The sequence below is a fragment of the Phoxinus phoxinus genome (assembly GCF_949152265.1).
Source record: "Phoxinus phoxinus genome assembly, chromosome: 19".
Lineage (NCBI taxonomy): Eukaryota > Metazoa > Chordata > Actinopteri > Cypriniformes > Leuciscidae > Phoxinus > Phoxinus phoxinus.
Genome location: NC_136894.1, coordinates 7,622,726 through 7,645,236, shown reverse-complemented (window position 1 = coordinate 7,645,236; position 22,511 = coordinate 7,622,726). Strand labels below are relative to the sequence as shown.

At 40.6% G+C, this 22,511-nt stretch overlaps 1 protein-coding gene across 5 annotated transcripts in view; it reads right to left on the bottom strand.

Moving 5' to 3' along the window:
- Positions 1-22,511, bottom strand: part of macf1a (microtubule actin crosslinking factor 1a) — a 174,024-nt gene that overhangs the window by 44,016 nt on the left and 107,497 nt on the right. For all 5 annotated transcript variants that reach the window (XM_079590323.1, XM_079590326.1, XM_079590324.1 and 2 more), the window contains 23 exons: positions 14,783-22,297; positions 14,542-14,697; positions 13,526-13,741; positions 13,285-13,434; positions 12,898-13,203; positions 11,459-11,608; positions 11,071-11,304; positions 10,817-10,987; positions 10,093-10,434; positions 9,807-9,998; positions 9,538-9,714; positions 9,244-9,367; positions 8,815-9,014; positions 8,403-8,720; positions 8,137-8,303; positions 6,696-6,852; positions 6,486-6,597; positions 5,611-5,673; positions 4,259-4,497; positions 3,933-4,062; positions 3,163-3,362; positions 2,134-2,632; positions 621-1,615 (listed from right to left, as the gene is read on the bottom strand). In XM_079590323.1, coding sequence (XP_079446449.1) covers positions 621-1,615; positions 2,134-2,632; positions 3,163-3,362; positions 3,933-4,062; positions 4,259-4,497; positions 5,611-5,673; positions 6,486-6,597; positions 6,696-6,852; positions 8,137-8,303; positions 8,403-8,720; positions 8,815-9,014; positions 9,244-9,367; positions 9,538-9,714; positions 9,807-9,998; positions 10,093-10,434; positions 10,817-10,987; positions 11,071-11,304; positions 11,459-11,608; positions 12,898-13,203; positions 13,285-13,434; positions 13,526-13,741; positions 14,542-14,697; positions 14,783-22,297 — 12,813 coding nt within the window. The remainder of the gene's footprint in view (positions 1-620; positions 1,616-2,133; positions 2,633-3,162; positions 3,363-3,932; positions 4,063-4,258; positions 4,498-5,610; positions 5,674-6,485; positions 6,598-6,695; positions 6,853-8,136; positions 8,304-8,402; positions 8,721-8,814; positions 9,015-9,243; positions 9,368-9,537; positions 9,715-9,806; positions 9,999-10,092; positions 10,435-10,816; positions 10,988-11,070; positions 11,305-11,458; positions 11,609-12,897; positions 13,204-13,284; positions 13,435-13,525; positions 13,742-14,541; positions 14,698-14,782; positions 22,298-22,511) is intronic.

The following is a 22,511-nucleotide window of genomic DNA, read 5'->3' as shown; positions in this document are numbered from 1 at the left end:
TTATAGCTGAATATTTGATCATCTTTACAAAGTTATTGAATCGAACTGAATCAACACCGAACTGACCTCAGCTGAACAGTGACACTATTTTATTCTTTGAGGTGCTTTACAGCAGATTTGAACTCTGTTTGCATAATTTAATAATTATTTTCCTGTTTAGCCATGTAAAGCTGCTTTCAAACTATTTGTATTGTATAAAGGAATTTATAACTAAAAGTGAGTTGATTTAGGCGTTATCCTGAATATTTTCTTGCTATTATGTGAACAATTTTATATAAAAATATAATAAAAAATGTCAAGTATCTGCGCTTGACCACAGGATATTTCTGAAAGTCTTATATTTATATAGAAAATATTTATTTTCTATACATATATAAGTTAAGAGTTCAAAAGGTATTGCATAACAGGAATGGTAATGTTAAACTTTTGACTACAAACTATTAAAAATGAACGAGACAAATCTGGACCAACAGTAAAAAAAAAGACTTGTAAAAGTCGCATTTAGCATATACAGCATGAGCGCAGACATAAATTACAGATCAGGTTATATATAACATCCCAACTACCGCCTGAGTCCTGACACATTCCAGAGGCTCCTGATCATGTGCAGATTCTCTCACCTTCTCAGTAACTTCTTCAAACTCTTTTTCGGTATCACAAGCCTGCTGCATTAGCCTCTGGCCGCCATCTTCGCCGGCCCCGGATATCTCGGGTGCGTCCTGTAGCAGCCCCTGAGCCAGGTTTCGCAAGTACACCACCTGCGGCTGTACAGAGTTTAACAGTTCCTGTTGGCTCCGCAAACGCTCCAGGCTTTTGTTGCTACAAGCTTGTGGCCCAAGTGCCTCCTGAACCTCGATCTGATGCTTGGCTGCTTCGAGCCTTCTCTCCACAACCAGTCTGCCATCTTCAAACTCCTTCAGTCTGCTTCCCAACTCCTCTAGCTGAGCCGTGCGTCCCTGCAGTCGCTCAGAGAGGCTGTCTACCCTGCGATTAAGCTGAGCCTTTTCATCCCTCACTTCCTCTTCACCAACGCAGCTCTGCTCCAGCAGCTGATCTGCTGCCGTGTTCAGAGACTCTAAGAGGGGGCGACGACGATCTAAGTCCAGACTCAACTGCCTAGCCTTTTGCAAAGCCTCGTCCAAGGCGGCGGGATCCAGTGATGGGTGGATCTCTGCCTCCCTTTCCTCACATTCTGCAACCCAAGGTACAAGTTCATTGTGATGTTGTTGGTACAGCTCAGCACGGGACAGCGTCTCTTTTATTCGACAGTGTTTCTCAGTGGCCTGTTGGTTCATGGCCTCCCAGTCTTGCCGTAAGGTGTTTAATCGAGTCTGTAGGGCTAATCGCTCATCTCCAGCAGGGAGGGATGCCAGTAGAGATGCCCCCTCGGCCTGGATGAGCTCATAGGATCCACGTTGTTGTGCCATGGCTCGCTGGAGATCCTCTTGTTGGGCGAGAAGGTTCTTCAGAGTGTCAGGTTGGCAAGGGAGAGCTTCAGAAATGCCAGCTGTGTGACTCCCATCCTGCCCATCCAACCAGCCACGAAGCTCGTCAAACATCTGTTGGAACTGTTGAGTGCTGGACAGGGTGGCCTGCAGCTGGGACAAGCCATCAGCTGAAAGACAGCAGTGAGAGGGATGGTTACTATTATATACAGTACATGCTCAAAACCATATATTATGGCAGGGTGAGAGATTATTGGGGTTTGGAGCAAAAATGCCACCAAAACTAACAGAAATGCCTCTGCACAGTTAAACTAAATAAATTACTACTAAAGTTTATATTATAATAAATAGTATTTTTAATACGTTTATGTAGTCTATTTACATCATGCAGTTGTGAAAATACACGTCTTCCACCTTTCCATAAACATTAATGCCATGTCAGATGCAACTTCTGTTCTACCTTTGCAGTGTAAAATGGTTTTTGTTAATGTTGATAATTTTTTTTTATAGGTAACAGTCTATAGTATTCAAATTTATTTAAATAATTGGTTAATTATAAGTATTTTAAATAAAAGACAACACAAATACATTTAATGAGGTAATTATAAATTTGATTCAAATTCCCGTGGGCAAATATTGCCCCTTAATGGAAAATGTCTGACCCTGCATTACGGTAATTGTTACTCACCAGCCCGTTCTTCTAGGTTCTTGAGGGGGCCGCTCACACTCTCCAGTCTCTTGTGTAACTCATCTCTGAGATAAGGTTCGGCCACAATTGTGCTGAGCTCCTCACACAGCAGCTCAGCCTTGGCCAGTTGACCCCGTCTCTGTTCCAGCTCAGAGCGGATCTCCCCTGTCTCCTGAAGCCTACGCCGTAGGGCCTCGGGTTGAGCGCTTAGAGAGGCCTGCGCATCCAGCCTCTCCCCTAGATTGGCCACACTCTGAGACAGCTCCCTGAGAAGGGTCAGGTAGTGCTCGCTGGTTCCCTGTGCCTGGTCGATCTTCTGCGAGCGGCCCGAGAGGCGAGAGGTGAGGTCTCCCCACTGCTGTGAAATGTCTGCCAGCTCTTGCCTCACCTCCTCTAGGTCCTGTTCATCCTCGTCTCCAGTCGGAGAGAGGATTCCCTCTGCCGCCTGAGTCAGCTGGTCAAACTGGGGTTGCCGTGTCTCAAACTCACGTAGCATGAACTGACAGGATAGAGAAATACATTTAAATTGACTACTGGTGGTGAAAGCAATTAGTTTTGAGTACAAAATGTAAAAATAAAAAAATAAAATTGTCAATGGAAGGCATGATATTGATTGAAAAATTAAAGAATAGACGTCCACACACTGGATAGATGTCAGCACAGCTCTAGAAAGTTTATTATTAATAAAACAGCACAATGTTTTGACCAGTCAAGGTCTTTATCAGAAAAAACTCTTTATAGGCACAGGTAATATTCAATGATAAATATGTTTTAATAAGCATTTACATGACCTATTCCGTGGGGGGAAAAAAAATCGAAATTATTCTTTTGAAGTAGGACTACATTTAAAGGTGGAACTTTTCTATGGTACTCTACAATGTAACCCTTACAATGTTTTAGATTGTATTTAACAACCTGTATTTAATGAATCTTGTGAAAAGACCCCTATACTGTTATGGTCATAGATTTGTTGTCCAGGAGGGTGATTTGGTAGACAAAACAGGAAGATATCATTAAAAACCTGTTTACCTGCACTTGCTGTTTCTGTGTGTTGAGCATGTTGGGGTCGATACTCAGTGGGCCTAATACACTCATCATCAGCTCTTTCTCTCGTAGCCATGGTCCCAACTGACTGGCTGCTGCTGCAAAACTACCCAGCCTATCAGCACACGCCTCCAATTCAGTCTGCCTCTGTGCTGCAGTCTGATTGGCTTTCATCCACCGAGAGTCTAGAAGAGAGAGCAATATTTAGAACAAATATGACAAAGACCAATTTTAATGAATTAGAAATCATGAATCTAAAATATACTTGAGTGAGTGCGAATAGTAACTTAGATACTAAACGTAGCAAGAACCACAGAGAATTATGATAATGCACACAAAGCAATCTGGTTCCCTTGATTTCCTGTTCATTCAGGCAGATTTGTTTTTCTTTTCAAAGAGCATTTTTGTTCATTTCTAGTGACTCGCAGAAAGGACCAGTCAATTGTCTGATATTTGTTCATTCTGTTTAAATGAAGCGCAATGGATAAAAGAAATTCCCTGAACAGGTTGCACTTTGACAACAAATGGAATGCTTTAACATGTTTTATAGCAAAAGTTCAGGGTATTTGATCTGGAAAAGACAAGATCTTCTTGTACATTATTTTCAGTCTTCCATTTTCTGCACCAACTCTCGTCTTGTGACCAACATATGAATATTAATGCAGTATTATGTCGCTCGTTAATTATTGGCATAAGGACAAAGTGCATTTAAAAACACTGTATGCAAGGACACCACATTTAAACACTTCACGGACCTATGTCTTCAAGCTGACGTTTCCATGTCTCAGCTTCAGGAGAGTCTGGATTATCTTTTATTAGCTGCTTCAGAATGTTCTTGAGATCCTCCACTTTCCCAGAATGCTCGGCAAGCTCAGAAAGTAAAACCTGGACACAGATACCTGTCTGTCAGCTCATTCACAAGGTAATCACATGGAATCAAATGTTTTTTTAAACTATGGGATAACATAAAAGGCAAAAATTAAATGAAAATATATTTGCTGGCTGGATTTAGGGATAAATCATTTGTGGGGGGATGTAGTTTGATACCCCTGTTAAGTACTCAATTCTCTTAAGATGTTACCTTGGTCTCTTGGGCTTGAGCACGCACCACCTCTGGCCGTGAGGGAGAGGCGGTCTGCCCTTGTGCCAGGCTCTGTTCACGGGGGCCTAGCCACTGGACGAGAGCCTCAGTACTCTGCCTGGCCTTCTGCCGCAGGTCAAGAGAGGCGTCTTGCTTACCCTTCCTCTCCTTCAGGTCACTGCCCAGCTGCTCATACTTGCAGTTCACATCTGCCACTGCCACCTGGATCTCAGTCAAGTCTGAGGGTAAGAGTGTTGAAATGTTGATGCAAGTACAGTCAGAGCAGGCCAATGACAAGGCCAAATAGTTTTAAATATTTTTCCAAGCAATGATATACAAGCTGAGGGATAAGCATTTCAATGTATTTTTCATTTAGTGAGCCACACACGACATGCATAAAAATCTCTCTCTCTCTCTCTCTCTCTCTCTCTCTCTCTCTCTATATATATATATATATATATATATATAAAATCTATTACCTCGTTTAAGTTAAATCAAAGTTGCAAATTTAACTTATACGCAAAATTTGAATATTGCATAAAACATATGCGAATAAAGAGACATTTGTGAATAAATGTGTTCAAGAGAACAAAATCGCAACTTCCTGGAAAGTTGGCGCAAAATATCTGTAGTAAAAATGGAAGTTGCAATTGGGAAAGCCTCTGTGGGTCTGCTTAGTCCAGTTACCCAATCAATCCCATCCACTGTTGAGGTAAATTCACATGCGTTTTTTGTTGCACATCGAGTGATTGATTCCGTAAATGTGTTTCCATCTTAGTTTATGTGCATGTCTCTTAAAAATGTATCTGCCTCAACTGAGCGCATACGTTATTTTTGTGCATTTTTAGAATTTATGTGCATCTTGGTGCTTCCATGTAGCGTTTTTTTATGCGATATCCCAAAATTAGGTGGCTGGAAACATAGCTAGTGACAGCTGTACTCTCTTCCAGTTTTGTCAAAGAATTACAATGGGAATCAATACACTAGATAATGACTAAACTGTCTGAACAAACAGATTACTTGCAAAAAGACAGTTTGAACAGTCCTTTGTATCAGATTTATGTGCACTGCCAGTGTCAAAGAAAGCTTAAATGATTGGACAAATTGGTCATAAGCACAAAGACAGATTACACCAATCTGCACATACTTAGAAAACAAACTAACAGAACAGGACAAGAAGCAATGCAAAGAAAAATTGGGAGAGTGAGTGAAAGGGTGAGGGGAAGAGGGAAGAGATATGTGGAGTTATTGCGCCTGGGGTGAAACGGAAAATGCAAATGACTAGTAGAGAAAAGACTCCAGAGATAAGGATGCTGCATGGGTCACTGGCTAAAGGTGAGGAGGAAGCTCACCTTTACAGGTGTGAATGCCATTAACACTGTTGGGGCTGGAAGCACCATTGAGCTGGGAAACACCTGGGAGAAAGACACACAGACACACGCTCAGACAATGCCACGGTAATTCACAGGCATGCTGGAGCAGCACACACATACATAAGCAGCTAGACAAACTCAACACAGAGGATTTAAACACAGAGCCACATATACAAACATAATATGCTCAAAATCAGTAGTCTGGAAGGAGGTAGACGTGATAGTTCAGCCAAAAAGTCAGCCTCATGTCATTCCAAACCTGTATGACTTTGTCTTTCATGGAGCACATTTGAATAATATACTGGTCGCTCTTTTCCATGCAACAACAAATGAACAGGGAAAGTAGCTATTATGCATCAAAAAGAATGCAAAAGCATCATAAAAAATTATCATAAAAAACACAAAGGTTGCATTTATTTGATCGAAAAAAGTAAAACAGTAAAAAAGGAATATTGTGAAATATTATTACAATTATTACAATAGTTATTTCAATATATTTAACAATTTTCAGCACCCATTGCTCCAGTCTTCAATGTCACATGATCCTTAAGAAATCATTCTAATATGCTAATTTGCTGCTCAAGAAACTTTTTTTTTAAATTGCTTAATACTTAATTTTGTGGAAACCATGATGATACACTGGCATTCAAATGTTTGGGATAATTAAGAGGAAAAAATATATAATAAATTAATACTATTATTCTTGTGGCCAAGAAAGTCATACTGGTTTTGAATGATATGAAGGTGAGTAAATGAAGACAGGGTTTTCAGTTTTAGGTGTAATAGCTACAGACTAGCTACAGGCAAAGAAAAGGAACATTAGCCCTGAAACTCCACAATGTTGCTTTTCTTACCAGCCTTGTTTTTGGGGGCTGTGATGTTAATAATCAAGTTCTCAAGTTGTGAACTGGTCTTGTTTAACTCCTGAACTTGGCTTCCTTGGGTCTCCCATTCTGAGAGCAAATCCTACAAGCAAATTTATAAGACATGTTAATTAAAGCTCACCTCACTAAAAACAGAAACTGATGTCAGAACACTGTAAATAGAGAGAATTACAGCCCTACTTTAAGCTGCTGTGCTCTTCTCTGCAGGCCTTCTGTGCTTAGGTTGGGCTCTTTGGCAGGAAGTTGCTCTTGTACCGACTGCAGCCACCTGAGGAGGGAGCCAGAGCGCGAGCGAAACTCCGCCAGTTGCTGAACGCAGCTCTGGATGGAATCAAATCTGTGAAGGACACAGAGCAAGTTAGATGAATATGAACTATGAAGAAACTGGTTTGATTAGGTTTTGTTAATGGCGAGTATTCACAATGCTGGCTCCATTGAGGCGACTTGTTCCGCGTAAAATTCCGCTTTTGTGAGCCCACATGATCTTGTTTTTCAAATGTCTCATTCCTTTCTTAGTGTAAAATGTTTTTAATGAAAAAACAAAACAAAATCCAGAGTACCCCTTCACCAGCAGAAATTCATCCACCATAACAGAAAAATATCTTTCAAGCAGACAGTACCAGACATCTTTGGCTAAGTATGCCTCCTATTAATATGGCAACACTAGATGCTACTATTTTAGGTCATGGTGATAGATCAGGACATTGTGTGGGATATAACCCAGAGCCAGACTCCACTCCAGGCCAGCATGCCTTCTACCAATGTTAGCAGCAGCGAGTCGAAGGTCATGTCCTAACATGCTACCATTTACATACAGTTTATATTATAATAATCCCACTTCCCACTCACAAGTATTCCTAGAGATATGTGGAGTGGATTTAGACTTGAACACATGACTAACTCTTTTTACATTTTAAAGATGCCCCAGTATGGCATCTTAAGCAGGGATGTGGCCAAATGGTTTCTATAACGGCGGATACAGTTCTGTCAGATTGGGTTAGCATGATTCTATTTTTTTTTATGGCAGAAAGCATTCAGCCTCTTACTTTTGTCACATGTCAAATGTCAAAGCAATTAGAGTTGGTAGGACACCACATTTCAAAATGAAACTATTGCAGCGAATAGCTTGGAACAAACTCACTATTGTGCTAAGGCTATAGTTGCCAAATGCATTGAGGGGGACAATATTACAATATCCTGAATTTGATAACAGCATTAATTCTACTTCCAGTCTGAACAAAGAAGTTATATGTGGAAAGGGATATCACTGTTAATTCAAACTAAAACAATTGACTCTTTTTTTTAAAAGAAATGTGTTAATTTAAACAAAGCTGAAATAAAATAAAATTTAAGTATTTGAAGAAAAACTTTAAACGAAAACTAACTAAAGTAAGATTAAGTTGAAGCACTAAAATAAAAAAAGACCTAAAACTGAAATAAAAATAAATGAAACCTAAATAGGAATATTACAAAAAAAAAACTCTAAATTAAAATTACTAAAAATTAAACAAATGAAAAATGAAAATATAAGAATAAAAGCTAATTCAATATACCGGTATTAATAAAAACAGCTAAAATAACGCTGGCGCAAGATAATGTTTTCACAGCTCTTTCCACTCACCTCTCATTGACATTAGATTCCAAGTGCGCAAAGTCCTCAGAAACCTCTTTGGTTGTGTCCAGAAGGCTTTGTACATTGGCAAGCATCCCAGATTGGCTTAGGTCTGAACCAAGCTCAACAAATGCTTTTAATTGACTCGACTCTTGTGTAACTTCTGATCTCACCTCCTTTAATAAAAAAGAGACAAAATTGTGACACCTTCAGACATCGGCCAATAACATGTAATCTTTCAGAAAGTATGTAAATCTGTGGCCTAATTCTCTAACCTCTATGGTCTGTCTGTAGTCATCCACACTGCAGTCTGGTTGGCCTACTGGGCTGAGAGCCCTTTCTCGACTCTGCGTGAAGCTGCGGAGGTCTGCGTTCTGGCGCTCAAAACTCTCCAACTTGGGCAAAAGTCCCCGCAACTCAATCTCTCTATCTGCTTGCTTGGCCTGGGCTGCTGTGTAGCGCTGATTCAAGTCCTGCAGTGCCCCCTGCAGGCCAGATGCTGTCGATGCATCTGCAGACTTCAGGAGCTTGGACACAGAGTCCGAGGTGGCATCCACGCTTCCCTGCCTCGAAAGAAGCTCCTGACGTATTTTCTGTGGGGCGGGGGAAGCGCCATGTTTATATCAAACATTTTCTGGTTAAAGATCTCTGATACTGATGATTATGATGGTACATTTACCAAAATACCTGATTTTGTGTCAGGGCATCCTGAACTGCTTGAGCAGTGGGCTGGACTGATCCAGGTGATAACGGTAGGCCATCTAACCACGCCAACAGTGCTTTAAGACCCTCCTGAACACTGACTGATTGGGCAACAGCTGTTTGAAGCTGTTTGGCTCTCACTGATACTGAATCAGACAGGGTTTCAAAGCGCTTTTCCAAAGCATCTGAAATAACCAAGAGGAAGATTAAATTATATGCAAGGAATAATGTGAAGTGTACAGGTCATTAGCACAAAATAAAATAGAGATCAAGTCTCTTCTAAGGGTTTATTTTGTAATGATAACTGAAAATTAAACTTTCAATCATAATCAGAGTGCATTGATTGACCAATCGAAAATTAATATTCCAGAGAGTTGTAAAACACGCTCAAAAATACATTTTATGTGAAATTACCTGTAATATTGTTAATATCTGCATTTTTGAGAGTTGGGGATTCCTGAGTGCTGACCAGATCTTTTCCTGCTCTCTTGACCTTCTCAAGCTGTACCGAACGCTCCGCCAACTCATCCTGCAACAGCTGAGAGAAGACAGCAAAAGAGAGAAAAAGGCTGATTAATCAGGAGGATTCCTAAGGGTATGGAAACACAATTTTGCTTAGGTGATCATTTCCATTAGTTTATCTATCTGGTAAAATTGTTTGTGAGCTTTCCTTAAATATTTGAACCAGAAAAGAATAAATAATCCAACCTGTACAGTACTGAGACTGCGCTGCAATGTCTGGGTGTCTGTTTGCTCTCCGCTGGGTTTAAACACACTCTGATTTTGCTCCCGAGTGCTCAGCCAGGAGTCTAAAGAACCAGCCTCATCTTGGTAGTGCTGGTATCGCTCCTGGAGACCTGAGAGACGGGTGCCAAGTTCTGAGGACTGAAAGACAGAACACAAAACATTCAGCATGTCTTCAGTACGTTACATGTCACTGCAGACTGAGAGAATATGAGGCTCTGTTTTGTACCCACCTTGCTGTGTAAGGAATTGTAGCGCTGTGTGGCATCTTGGAGCTTGTCACTCACTAACTGTCTGGTTTCCTCCAGAGTTGGATCAGTACTGCCCACCCTCTCCAGGGCCCCCTGGACAGAATCCAGAACCTTCTGACCAGAGATAGTCACAAAACGCAGGTCTGCTTTGTGACAGATGACATCTTCTGCAAGCTGAAATTACAGAGAAAAACATTCTTGAAGTATGATTTTATTTTCTCCCTGAAGTACATTTATGTTAGACATCACCATCAGTATATTTTGATACCTTTTTGTGCTCCTCTATCCTGTCTTTTAGACCTTTTCCATCTGTTTCCCCTTCCCCAAGTGAATGTAGCTCTTGCTCACTCTGATCAAGCCATGTTCCCAGGTTTCCTTGCTCCTGCACAAACTTGGCAAACTCGTCTCTGAGGGCATCTACCTGCCTCAGTCTGTCCTGACAGTTCTGGAGACGCTCCTGATGCTGACTCTGTAGTCGGTCCAGCTTTGCTCGCAAGCGTTGTTTCTCCTCTGGAGGCACACTGGAGTCGGGTTGCTCCAGGAGGGAGCGGACAGACTGGGCCACCTGCTGAAGGTGAGCCTGTTGAGCTTGTAACTGCTGCAGCTCGGCCTGGTGCAATAAAGAAAAGCCAAAATGTCAAATGGTAGATGCAGCACTGCAAACTTGACTGACTAAACTGAAATGTTTAGAATTGGCTGAATATTCTTGAAAACTGACTTTAATATTGACATTAGAACATACCAAAATTTACAACTGAATGAACTTGCTTTGAAACTGACTTTAGAATGAACTAAACTTAATTTACAACATTAAAACTGAACTATAGACCTGAGTAAACTTACTTTACCACTCTAAAACTGACTGAACTTACTTTAGAACTGAGAACATTAATACACTTTAGAATAGGGTTACCATATTGGTAAACCATTGCTGAATTATTGAGACATTGAGAAAACATTGAGAATTATTAACATTGATTTAAGAATCTGACCTGAAGCGCGTCTCTGTGAGAATTCAGAGCATTCTCTTGTGTTGCAGATGTCGGGTTGTCAGTGACGGTGTCACCAAATGACTTCCTCTTTGAGTCGTCCAATGATGACAATTCCCTGAGCAGTGTATCTATACTTTCCTGTGTCTCCTGCATCTGCTCCTCTGCTTTAGCCTTGGGCAGAAGCAAAACAGGACAATGAGTAAAAAAAGAATACAATGCTGACAATTTGAAAAAGAAATATGTGAACAGCTTACTCTTTGTGTGTTCTGCTGCAGTGTTGTGACAATGGCAGTGTCTACTTGAGCTAGTGAGGAGTGGATTGATTTAGTAAGTGAGCTGTGCTGCTCCTTCATTTGTGAAAGAGCCCCTTGTAGTTTAGCCCTCTCTTCAGGACTCAGACTGTCACCCCGGTCAGACAGGAACTCCTCCACTGAGCGGATAGTATCAGTCAACAAGTCACTTTTGATCTGAAGGTCCTTCTCCGCCTCCTATAGTTAAAGGGTACAAACAGTAACAATGTTTTTAGTAATAAAATAATCTGTGTAGTAAAGATACATTCCCCACCCCCTTTTGCCAGTAATCATACATTAATACTTCTCAGACAATAGATAAGTAAAAGTCAGATGTGTCTCTTTTTCTCACCTTTAGCTCTCTTTGCTTCTGCTGTAACGCGTTCACGTCATCTGACTCAACCCCAACTTTCTGATTGGCCATGAGGCTGGCAGCCCCCGCCAACCACATTGTGAGATTCTCCAGCTTTTGAGAGCATTCTGCCTTCTGCTGCTGCACAACCTATATCCCACCATAAGAAAGGGAGTAAGAAAAGTGAGGGGGAAAAAGTTTTGCATTTGATCTATTATAATCATAATTAAGTGCTCATCATATATTTCTTTTAACCCCACCAAACTTTCACAATTATAAATATGCCAGGTTTCACACACAGTAAACAATGTACACTCGTTGAGCATGATGTGTCCAAAGTCATCACACAAAGCACCCAAAACACACACAACAGGCCAGTGCAGCAGAACAATAACAAAGACCTTAGGACAAAAAATAAAAGCTGGATATTTTCCTCTCTAAAAAAACAAGCAAGCTATACAGTGAGACTACATTCAAATCTTTAGCCTTTTCCAAATGTGTCTTCTGAGGCAATCTGTAAGAGCAAGGCAGACAGGTTAATACACACATGTTATGTTCATACACACGCAGCTAGCAAACTCACATTTGAAATGCAGGTGGCTAAAGAACAGGGCTCAACAATAAAGACTTATGTTTATTTAAATATGGTTTAGTTATCTAGTTGGATAACATGCATAAGGTTTTGTCAAAACCGGTTACTAGTGACAGTATTGAAACCATCAGTTAGAATGGGTTGAGAATTATATACACGTTCAAAAGCATTAAGATTTTGCACCACATGGCATAATTTACTAAACAGAAAATGTGAAGGTGAAGTATGAATATTGTGACAGAATACTGAGCATATGCACAATATGTACTGTATAGCTATACATTTCCAATATATTTTAGCTGTACATTTTTCAGGCATTATTGCAAAATTAATCATTTACAATTGCAACAATTTTGTTGTTGTAATTTCTGAATAAATATATAATATTTAATAAATAAATAAACATTGTATAAAGATTTCTTATTATGTTAAATAATTTTTCTTGACACATTTAAAAATATGTGGCTAAAAAAATGCTAGCAAGGCAACTAGAGATCTAAACTACTGTCTTGACTGGGCCAGCAAACACAAGTCATTATTGTGGAGTCCCGCAGAAGCATTATTGAAACAAAAGATCAGCAATATCAGCAATACTGGCTCTATAAAATTAACCGAACAAGTAGAACATACTAAAATTTACATGCACATTAAGATCATTTGGATTTTAAAATGCAGCATTCATGTTAACAAGTATTAATGCATGCATCAGTAGTGTGGTTTTCCTTTTATCATTATAAATTCTCCTTTATCACAACTGAATGATTGTGAATCAGTTAAGTTAAAAGTAAAATGGAATATGTTTGTTCTTAAAGTAGCAGCACAAGCAGTTATTCATCTGTTTGCAAACCTCTCTATCCCTTGTTTGTCTCTCTTTTTCCATTTTCTCTTCTTTTTCCATTTTCTCCTCTTTTTCTTTCAGTTCTTTCTTCATTCGTTTATTCTCTATCGCCTGCTGAGCCGATAGTGCCTCTGCCCTGGCATGACTGAGACCAACAGCCTGGTGAAAAACCCTCTGTAGCTTCTCCAGCTGTCCAAGAAGATGCCTACTCTGATCAGGCAGCAAGTCCTGTGCATGCTCAGAGATAAACACCTGAATATTGAAAGCCACATTGCTGACTTCATTGGATCGGGCAGCGAGAGAATTCTGTATATGCTTTAGGGGGAAAAAAAGAAAAATGAAAGACTGAAAAAAATGTCATTAATATAACTACAATTATCACTGTTGATGTTTTACCTGGCACAACTGTTGTTTACGAGTGATCTCTGCCAATGTTAGTCCATCTAGCCCTGTTTCTTCCTGCATTTGTGTCTCAGTCTCCTTAAGCCACCCGAGAAGTTTGTCAATTTGCTCTTCCAAAGATTTCAGCTGACTGCTTACAGCTTCCTGCAAAAATATAAAAACCATGCAAAGAGATTTAATGCCTGCTCTGGCATGGAAAAACCTCTAAACTAAAAATTTTATGAATTCTTCTTACGTTTTGTGCATCACGTTGTGCTTGTAACCCCTGCAAAGTATTCTTGGCAAGGTCCCTGGATGCCCTGTAAGCCCGGGCTAAGTTTCGCCCATCTTTGTTTAGGGCCATAAGCAGCTGAGGAGGAACATCCTGAGGGTGAGACTCCAGTAACTGTGTGGCAGCTTCAGTCTCTTTGTGCACTTCTTGTTCTAAGTCAGTAATTTCCAGGAAAAGAACCTGAAAAGAGAATTAAATGAAAATACAGCCCTTTTTAAAGGGATAGTTCACCAATTTTTTTTAATTCGGTCATTAATTACTCACCCTCATGTTGTTTTAAACCCGTAAGACTTACATTCATCTTCGGAACACAAATGAAGTTTTTTTTTTTACGAAATATGAACGATTTCTGTCCCTCCATTGACAGCTACCCAACTACCACTCTGATGCTTCAAAAAGTTCATTAAGAGATCATAAAACTAATCCATATGAATTGAGTGGTTTAGTCCAAGTAATTTTCTGAAGAGACACAAGCACTTTATATGACGGACATATTGAATTTAAACTTTTTTAATTCACATATAAACATTGATCAGCGAACATAAACAGAAGGTCAACTAAACCTGCTTGATGCACGAGGACAAACCTCTTCCAGAAGCTTCAAACGTGCTGCGTAACACAAGAATGAACCTCATTGGTTCTCGCATGTCAAGCGAACATGCTTGAGCTTCCGTTTACCAGATCTGATGTGTGCACTGATAAATGTTTATATGTGAATAAAAGCCAGAGTTTAATCTGTTTCAGCGTCTAAAGCGATCATGTCTCTTCAGAAAATTTGGACTAAACTGCGCAATTTATGTGGATTAGTTTTACGATCTCCTTTTCAAAGTTTTATTAAAAATATCTTAATTTGTGTTTCGAAGATCTCTGTAGAGGTCTTATGGGTTTGGAATGACAGAGGATGAGTAAATGATGACATAATTTTCAATTTTGGGTGAACCTGTTACATCAAACATTTTGCTGTAATATAAAGCTTGTACCTCCGTCTGTCTGATTATGTCATCCAGTGTGGAGAGACTTCGACCAACAGACTGTTGTTGCTGCTGCTTAAGGCGGACTTCGATGTGTCTTACCATGGAGAGCAAGGCTACAATCTGTTGGTCATGCTCTAAGCACACTTGGCGGGCAAGTGAGGACTGAAAATAGAGATAAAATCATTCAAAAGAATCCAGTAAACAGTATTTGCAATAAACAACAAAGAGAAAAATCTTTATTCTTTACCTTGCTAGCTTTTGTAGTGTCCCTGCTTATTTGTTCAATATTTATTTGAATTTCTTCAGGCCGCCTCTCCACTAAACCCTCTGCATATTCCTCCACATCTTCTTTCTCTGTGGTATCAGACTTTGGGATCACCTCCATAAGGGGTAGTCCAGAAATTGTACATTCTTGAATAGAAGGTTTATCTGTGGCTTCATAATCACTGAAAGGGGGCTCCTTGTCTCTTTCTTGATGAACTTCATTGCTTACCTTCTTCATTGCGGCAATTTGTAATGGAGTACACACCTCATCTGACAGAAGCTCTTTGGAGACCTTTATTACCGGGACACATTTGAGGGGTGCTGATTTAGCAACTTCACTGTCAGTCACTGCAGTGCTTGATGGCAAGGGCAGTTTAATCTTAGGGTCTATCAACTTTTCATCTTCTGTATATAATGGCTCAATGCTTTGTTCTTCTGCTGTTCTTTGTTTGTTTTCCCCTTCTAAATTCTGGATTGGAACCAGTTCTTTCTGGTTTATATCTACAATGTCATTAGAGGTCTTCTTAGATGGAATATTCTGATTCATATCATCCACACTTAATCCAGTGTTTGCACACTTGTCATGTTGATCTTCTTCCTGTTGTTTAGCTGAGGCACATGCATCAGTATCAGACCCAGGTAGAACATCCTCTGCAATGTTTGGCACTGACCTTTCAACCCTTTCTTTAATTTCTTGTCCCACTTGCTGTAGTTTATTGGCCTCCTCTTTACTTTGAGGAGGCTTAATGCTTGTCTTTTCTACAAAAGTCTCCTCTTGGGTGGTAGTGCGGCGTTCTCCATTATTGGCTATTTGACGCATTGTTTCTAATTCTTCAGCAGCTTGTTTTTCACTCACTCCTCGCTCAAACACCTTCCTAAGAATGCTTTCCTTAGCTTTCATCAAAAGTATTTCCTTCTGTGCCATTGCCTGGTTGGCTTTCTCAAGTTCACACTTCACACTTTCTTTCTCATCTGACTGATTGCTTTGAGGTTGGGCCTCAGGGATCACAGTCTTCTGCTCTTTATGAGTCTCATCATCTCTTTTCTCTTCTCCTTCAATAAACACTTGCTTAGCTTTTTTACTTTTGCTTTTCTTCTTCCTCTTCTTTTCTAATATCTCAGTGCCAAGGTCCTTAGATACATCAATAGCTTCCTGACCTGGTTCTGTTTTATTTCTAGATGTGACACTATGCTGAGTCTTCTCTTTCTGATTTGCAATGTTTTCATGATCAGACTCGTGTTTGGGGGTCTTAGTTTCATTAGAAGATCTATCCATCCCCATTTCCAAATCTTTCCCTTGCACATTCTCATTGCTCTCTGGCAGAGGAGCAATACCACCACTTGCATCAATAGCTTCCTGACCTGGGTCTGTTTTATTTCTAGTTGTGACACTATGCTGAGTCTTCTCTTTCTGATTTGCAATGTTTTCATGATCAGACTCGTGTTTGGGGGTCTTAGTTTCATTAAAAGTTCTATCCATCCCCATTTCCAAATTTTTTCCTTGCACATTCTCATTGCTCTCTGGCAGAGGAGCAATACCACCACTTGCATCAATAGCTTCCTGACCTGGGTCTGTTTTATTTCTAGTTGTGACACTATGCTGAGTCTTCTCTTTCTGATTTGCAATGTTTTCATGATCAGACTCGTGTTTGGGGGTCTTAGTTTCATTAAAAGTTCTATCCATCCCCATTTCCAAATCTTTTCCTTGCACATTCTCATTGCTCTCTGGCACAGGTGCAATATCACCACTTGCATGGGTTGTCTCTGATAGCTGTACTTCGATCACCTTCTCTTTGTCATCTTTCATAATAGGCTTTTGACTAGTGGTAAAGCTGTCTTGTCCATCAACCTCTCCTTTTTCTATAGGTAAAATTCTGGCTGAGGTGTCTGAAACTTGAGGCTTTCCAGCATTTTCTATTTTAGCTTGCTTACCATTTTTCCCTCTGCCTTTCTTCTTTCCTGGTACCTTAACTGTCCTTGTGGATGTAGAAGCACAAGGATCCAAACCAGTCTTCTGCCTGTCCTTGATTTCCTCTGCTTTGGACAACAACTGATCTGCTTCTAGCTTAAAACTATGCCCTTCTTTTTGCTCTATAGATGGGTTTTGTTCCTTGTTTTGCAAGCCACCATCACTGTCTGAAAACATGACTTTAGAGGTTGCAGGCTCACTTACTGCCTGCCTTTGGATCTCTGTCTCTCCTTTTGTTTGCTCTGTAGATGGGACTTGTTCCTTGCTTTTATCAGTGCTTTCTGAGAAAATAGCCATAGAAATTGCAGATTCATTGACTGTCTGCCTCTGGATTTCCAACTCTATTGTGTGGTCATGTGAAGGTGTTGAGTTCTTAAATTCCACCTTTTGCCATTTTATCTCAGAAATATCTTGGGGTTGTTCAGGGCTTTGGATTGGCTGTGACTTGATATCTTTTGTGGGCTTTATCTCTTTAATAGCCTGCTGAAGTCTTTTCTCTGCTTTCAAGGTAAATTCAGTCAGGACCTCCAAAGATGTATCATTTCTGTCCTCCATTACTGCATAAACCAATTGTTCCCTGCTTTCTGAATCAGGACCGACATCAAGTTCAAGCTCTTCTTTTTTTAGAAGATCTGCATCTTTTATTTCAGCCTCTCTAAGACATGGTGATGGTATACTCAATAGATTTTTCTCAGGTAAATTTTTATTAGAGCTGACTTGATCTGATACCATCTCAGGAAGAAGAGGACAAGGGGTTCCATTTGTTGAGGAGGCTGATATTTTGGAACTTTTCCTCTCATTTTCATCTAAATGGCACATGTCAAATTGAAGTTTAGCAGCCATTTCTGTGGATATAAGCCCATATCCAATTGCCTCAGTGATGCTGGGGACCTTCTGTCCACTGGCTGGATTGAGCAGCCCTCCTTTTAAGACTTGATTTGTTGCAATACATTTAGCCATGTCTTTATCAACTAAGCCTTTATTTATAGCCTCTAGAAGAGGCAAACGCTCTCCACTGTAAATGTTAATGATACCCCCCGTATCTGCTTGACTCTGCAATACTCTTGCTGCAGGTATAGGATCCACTTGGCCTGCTTTAATTGCCTGTGGTAAGGTCATCATTTCATTAGTTTGTTTATGTGGAACACCCCTGAAAGGTCTCACTTCAAGGAATCTCTGTCCTGTCTCAATGTCAATTTTACCCTGGTTTATCAGCTCAGAGTAGGGCACAATACGAGCGTTATGAGGGTCCAACAATCCGCTTTTCACATTGGGTAAGTCCATTGCTTTATTTGCCGTTTCATCATCTAGAAGGCCTTTAGAAACAGCTTCACTCAGAGTAAGCCTGCTTTTTGATGCATCATCATAAATGGAACCTGTAGATGCTTGAAGAAGTGAAGCGTCTGGATCTAAATTAGTTGGTGCCTGGCCCTTGAAAGCCTTTTCCAGTGCTTTTAACTTTGGAGCAATTGTGTGATTCATAAGACCCAGGTCAAGTGCATCCACAACAGTGAGGCGAACACCAGAGCCATGATGCACAATGCCACCTTCTGCAATCTGCTGACTTAAAATCGTCTGAGCCAAATCTTGACCAATTATGCCACTCTGAAGAGCTTGTTCCAGTGGGACGGTCTTTTTGGTTTTTGCGTCCACTACCCCTTTCATTTGTAACTGTAGCGCCAACTTGGTTTGCATTACATTTGGATCTGAACATTTTCCCCGACATGACTTTTCCAAAGCAAGAAGCTTCTCCTTCCTGCCCTCTTCAATTAAACCAAGGTTGGCTGCAAGGGTAACTGATACCTTCTTGTCTCTTTGCAGGTCAACTATTCCCCCTGACACGACCTGGGCCTCAAGGAGACGAGCAGCTGTATCAGAGTCCAACAGGCCAGCTTCAGCAGCATCCTTAATTGAGCAGAGGCGACCATGCTCCACATCAATGACACCGGCTAAAATCTTTTCTGAATGAAATACACAAGTCATCAAGTCCTCATCCAACAGGCCTCCTTGCATCACATCCTCAACACTAAGGGACTTAGAGGTATTACCATCCAGAAAACCATTAAAGAGACCAGCTTTTTTCATAAGCTTAATGGCAGTGTGCCCTGGAAGCAAACCCTGTGCCAGAGCTTCATCCAAGAGAACTTTTTGGCCACCTACACTTACAAGACCACCTTGTTGCAGTTCCATAGCCATACTCTCAAGCTTTACATCATCGTCACTTAGTTCCACAGACAAAGTCTTAATTTCTGAAGGGTCTAATTTCTCATCTTTATCAGGTTTATCAAATATGTCTTTATTTACCTCTTGTTCAACCATTGTCTTTAGTTCCTCTGACTGTTTTGCAGTCTTGACTTCATCTGACTTGACATTTAGCGTATCATATTGTCCTAATTTTACAGTATCTTGGATTGAAGAGTGTGCACTGCTTTCACCTTTGTCAAATGATTTTTGTTCAGTCATCTCTAGAAATATCCTACTACTCTCTGCTTGTTCCAGCTCAAGTGTTTGCTTATTTTTAGATTCATTTAGTGTTGAATCTATAATTTGATTTTGAGAAAACGTCCCTTTATCTGATATATTCTTTGGTAGAGTAGAGCTTGTAAGCAAAGGCACTATTGAGGTTTGGCCTGTCCCTGTCGAGGGTGCAAGATGCTCCTCTGTCCTTTTTATAGTCTTGCCCATATCGGTCTTCTTGCTGGCAATTCTTTTTGTTTTAATCTTGGTTTCTTCATATTGATCAGATGACAGAACTTTCTTTTGCCAGTACTCTTCTTGTGAAGGCTCTATAAAGGCTCTTTCTGTGCCTGTCAAGGTTGGAATTTCTTCCTTTGATTCTTTTATAGTCTCACCCAATTCAGTGTTCTTCCTGTAAATTTCATCTTTTTTAACCTTAGGTTTATCACATTTTTCTGATGACAGAACTTTCTCTTGCCAGACCTCCATTAAATTTCCCTCTGTGCCCGTCAAGGGTGCAAGATCTTCCTCTGTTCTTTCTATTCTCACACCCATATCAGTGTTCTTCCAGGCAATTTTACCTTTTATAATCATTGGTTCTTCATATTGTCCTGATGATAGAACTTTCTCTTGCCCAACAACTTCATGCATAGGCTCTATAAATGCTTTTTCTGAGCCTGTCAAAGCTGCAACATCTTCCTCTTGTCTTTCTTTTGTCTCACCCAAGTTAGTCTTGCTGGCAGTTTCATCTTTTTTAATCTTGGGCTCTTTGTAATGTCCTGATGACAGAACATTCTCTTTATGTAAAGGCTCTATAAAAGCTCTGGCTGCTCCTGTCAAGGGTGCAAGATCTTCCTTTGCTCTTTCTAATGCCTCACTCTGTATTGCAGTGTCCATCCAAGCTATTTTACCTTTTAACAACTTGGGTTTTTCATTTTCTCCTGGTGACAGAACTTTCTCTTGCCAGTCCTCTTTATGTGAAGGCTCTGCTCGTTTGACAGTCTCAACCACATCAGCCTTGCTCTCAAATTCATCTTTTTTAATTTTGGGTTCTTTACATTCTCTTGATGACACAACTTTCTCTTGCCAAACCTCCGCATGTGAAGGCTCAATAAAAATTCTTTCTGTGTCTGTCAAGCATGCAATATCTTCCCCGGCTCCCTCTATTGTCTTACTCGTGTCAGTGTTTTTTCTGTCAATGTCATATTTTACATCTACATGTACATAGTCTCTCGAGGACAAAACTTTTTCTTGCCGAATCACTTCATTTGAAGACACTATAAAAGCTCTGTTTGTTTCTGTCAGCTGTGCAAGATCTTCTTCTGTTCTTTCTATTGTCTCTCCTATATTAGTGATCTTGCAGGGAATTTTACCCTTTATCTGGGGTTGTCCAAACTCTTCTGAAGACAGAAATTTATTTTGCAAGACCAAAGGCTCTATAAAGTTTCTTTCACTGACCACCAAGGGTGCAATATCTTCCCCTGCCACTTCTATAGTCTCTTCCATATAAGAGTCCTTGCAGGCAATTTTATATTGTATAATTTTTGGTTCTTCAATTTCTTCCCAATCCTTTTCAATCCCACTCATAGCTATGCTGTCCACTGTAACTCCAATGTTGTCAGAGATTTTGTGTTGGACTGGTCTGGCAAGGTTTGTGGTTTTAACTTTTTCACATAGTAGTTCTACCAATTCTGGTTCTAGTAGTACTAGGCGTTCTCCTGAGTGAGCATCAATGTAGCTGTGAGTCATAACTTGAGTGAGAAGTTGGTTTTGAACCTGCTCTTCTGACCTGCCTTCCTCTGTGATGGAAAAATCATAATTGAAACCTGCACATGAGGCAGAGGGTGATGAAGAATAGGCAGATCCTGAACTCAATCGCTTCATATATGAGGAACTTGACTGAGTCACATGGGAAAGGACATCTGGAACCTGGGTCTGTTTTAGGATCTCCACTGCCTGAGGCTGAAGTATCTTCTCAGCTTGATGCAGAGGGACCACCTGTCCACTCTCAGGCAGATATACTGCACCAACTGAACGACGTTTTCTCAGGGCTTTTGCAGCAAGCTCTCTACTGACAACCCCCTGCTGAAGTGCCTCACTTACAGGAAGCAGCTCCCCTGATTCTGGCCACAGTATTACGGAAAAAGACTGTAGAGATTCCAGTACACGTAAGGCTATGCGAGGAGAGAGGAGGTCTCTTTGAATGGCCTCATCCAGCTCTAGACGGTCCCCACTGACTGGATCTATTATTCCCCCTTCTTGAAGCTGTCGTGTCATGAGGGTGCAGGCCAAGTCCTGATCCATCAGGCCATGTCGGACAGCCTCATTAACAGTCAATCTGTGTCCTGACCGGGGATCTGTGATACCTCCAGCAAACAACTGAGCCTCCAGAAGTCGAACTGTGACATGGCGGTCGATGAGGCCCTCTTGAACAGCATGGAATATTCCCACCTTTCTGCCAGAAGATAAGCAGACAGTTCCTCCTGGCTTCTGTTTAATTGGAAAAAAGTGCAGACCCGTCTCCTGATTGAAAACACAACGTTGTTGAAAGTCAGCCAGGCTTAGTTTTTCTGCTGTATTTGGATCAATAAGTTCTCGTCGGTGAAGACAGGACTGCAGCTTTTGAGAAAGATCGGTAGATAGCAATCCCGTCTGCCTTGCATTATTCAGGCTGATAATTTCTCCATTGGAACCAACCTTCAGGCCGCCAGTGCTTATCTGCAGCTCAAGTATACGGAGCCCCACCAGCTCCTTTATCACACCTTCTTTCACAGCAGTGGCTACTGGTAATTCCTGACACTCAGCAAATGTTGCTGTGTTGACAAGACAAAGGGCAGTCTCTAAATCTTTCAGTGATTGGTAGGCATGTTTATCAATTAAACCACTGGAAAGACCTTTATCTAATGACAGGTAATCAGGGGAGTCAGGCTGAAGTAGACCACCCATGACAACCTGTGCCTCTAACAGTACATGACAGGTGTCTTGATCTATGAGGCCACACTGTGCTGCCTGAAAAACTGGAACGGTTTCCATGGTGCCAAGGTCAATTACTCCAGCGATGACTTTCTGATCCTATGGAAAGATAAGAATCAAAATTTTAAGAATGGTTCTTATTTTGTTATTTTTACTCACAATTTAACTAGGAGGGAAAGAGAAAAACACCCGCCACCATAGTTGGAGTAACTTAAGTCAACATAAGAAGCAATTGTCATCTTAATACTAACATTCATGCATTATTCATGAGTATAAAGAAAAATTTACAAAAATTGCAAAGTATTATTTATTT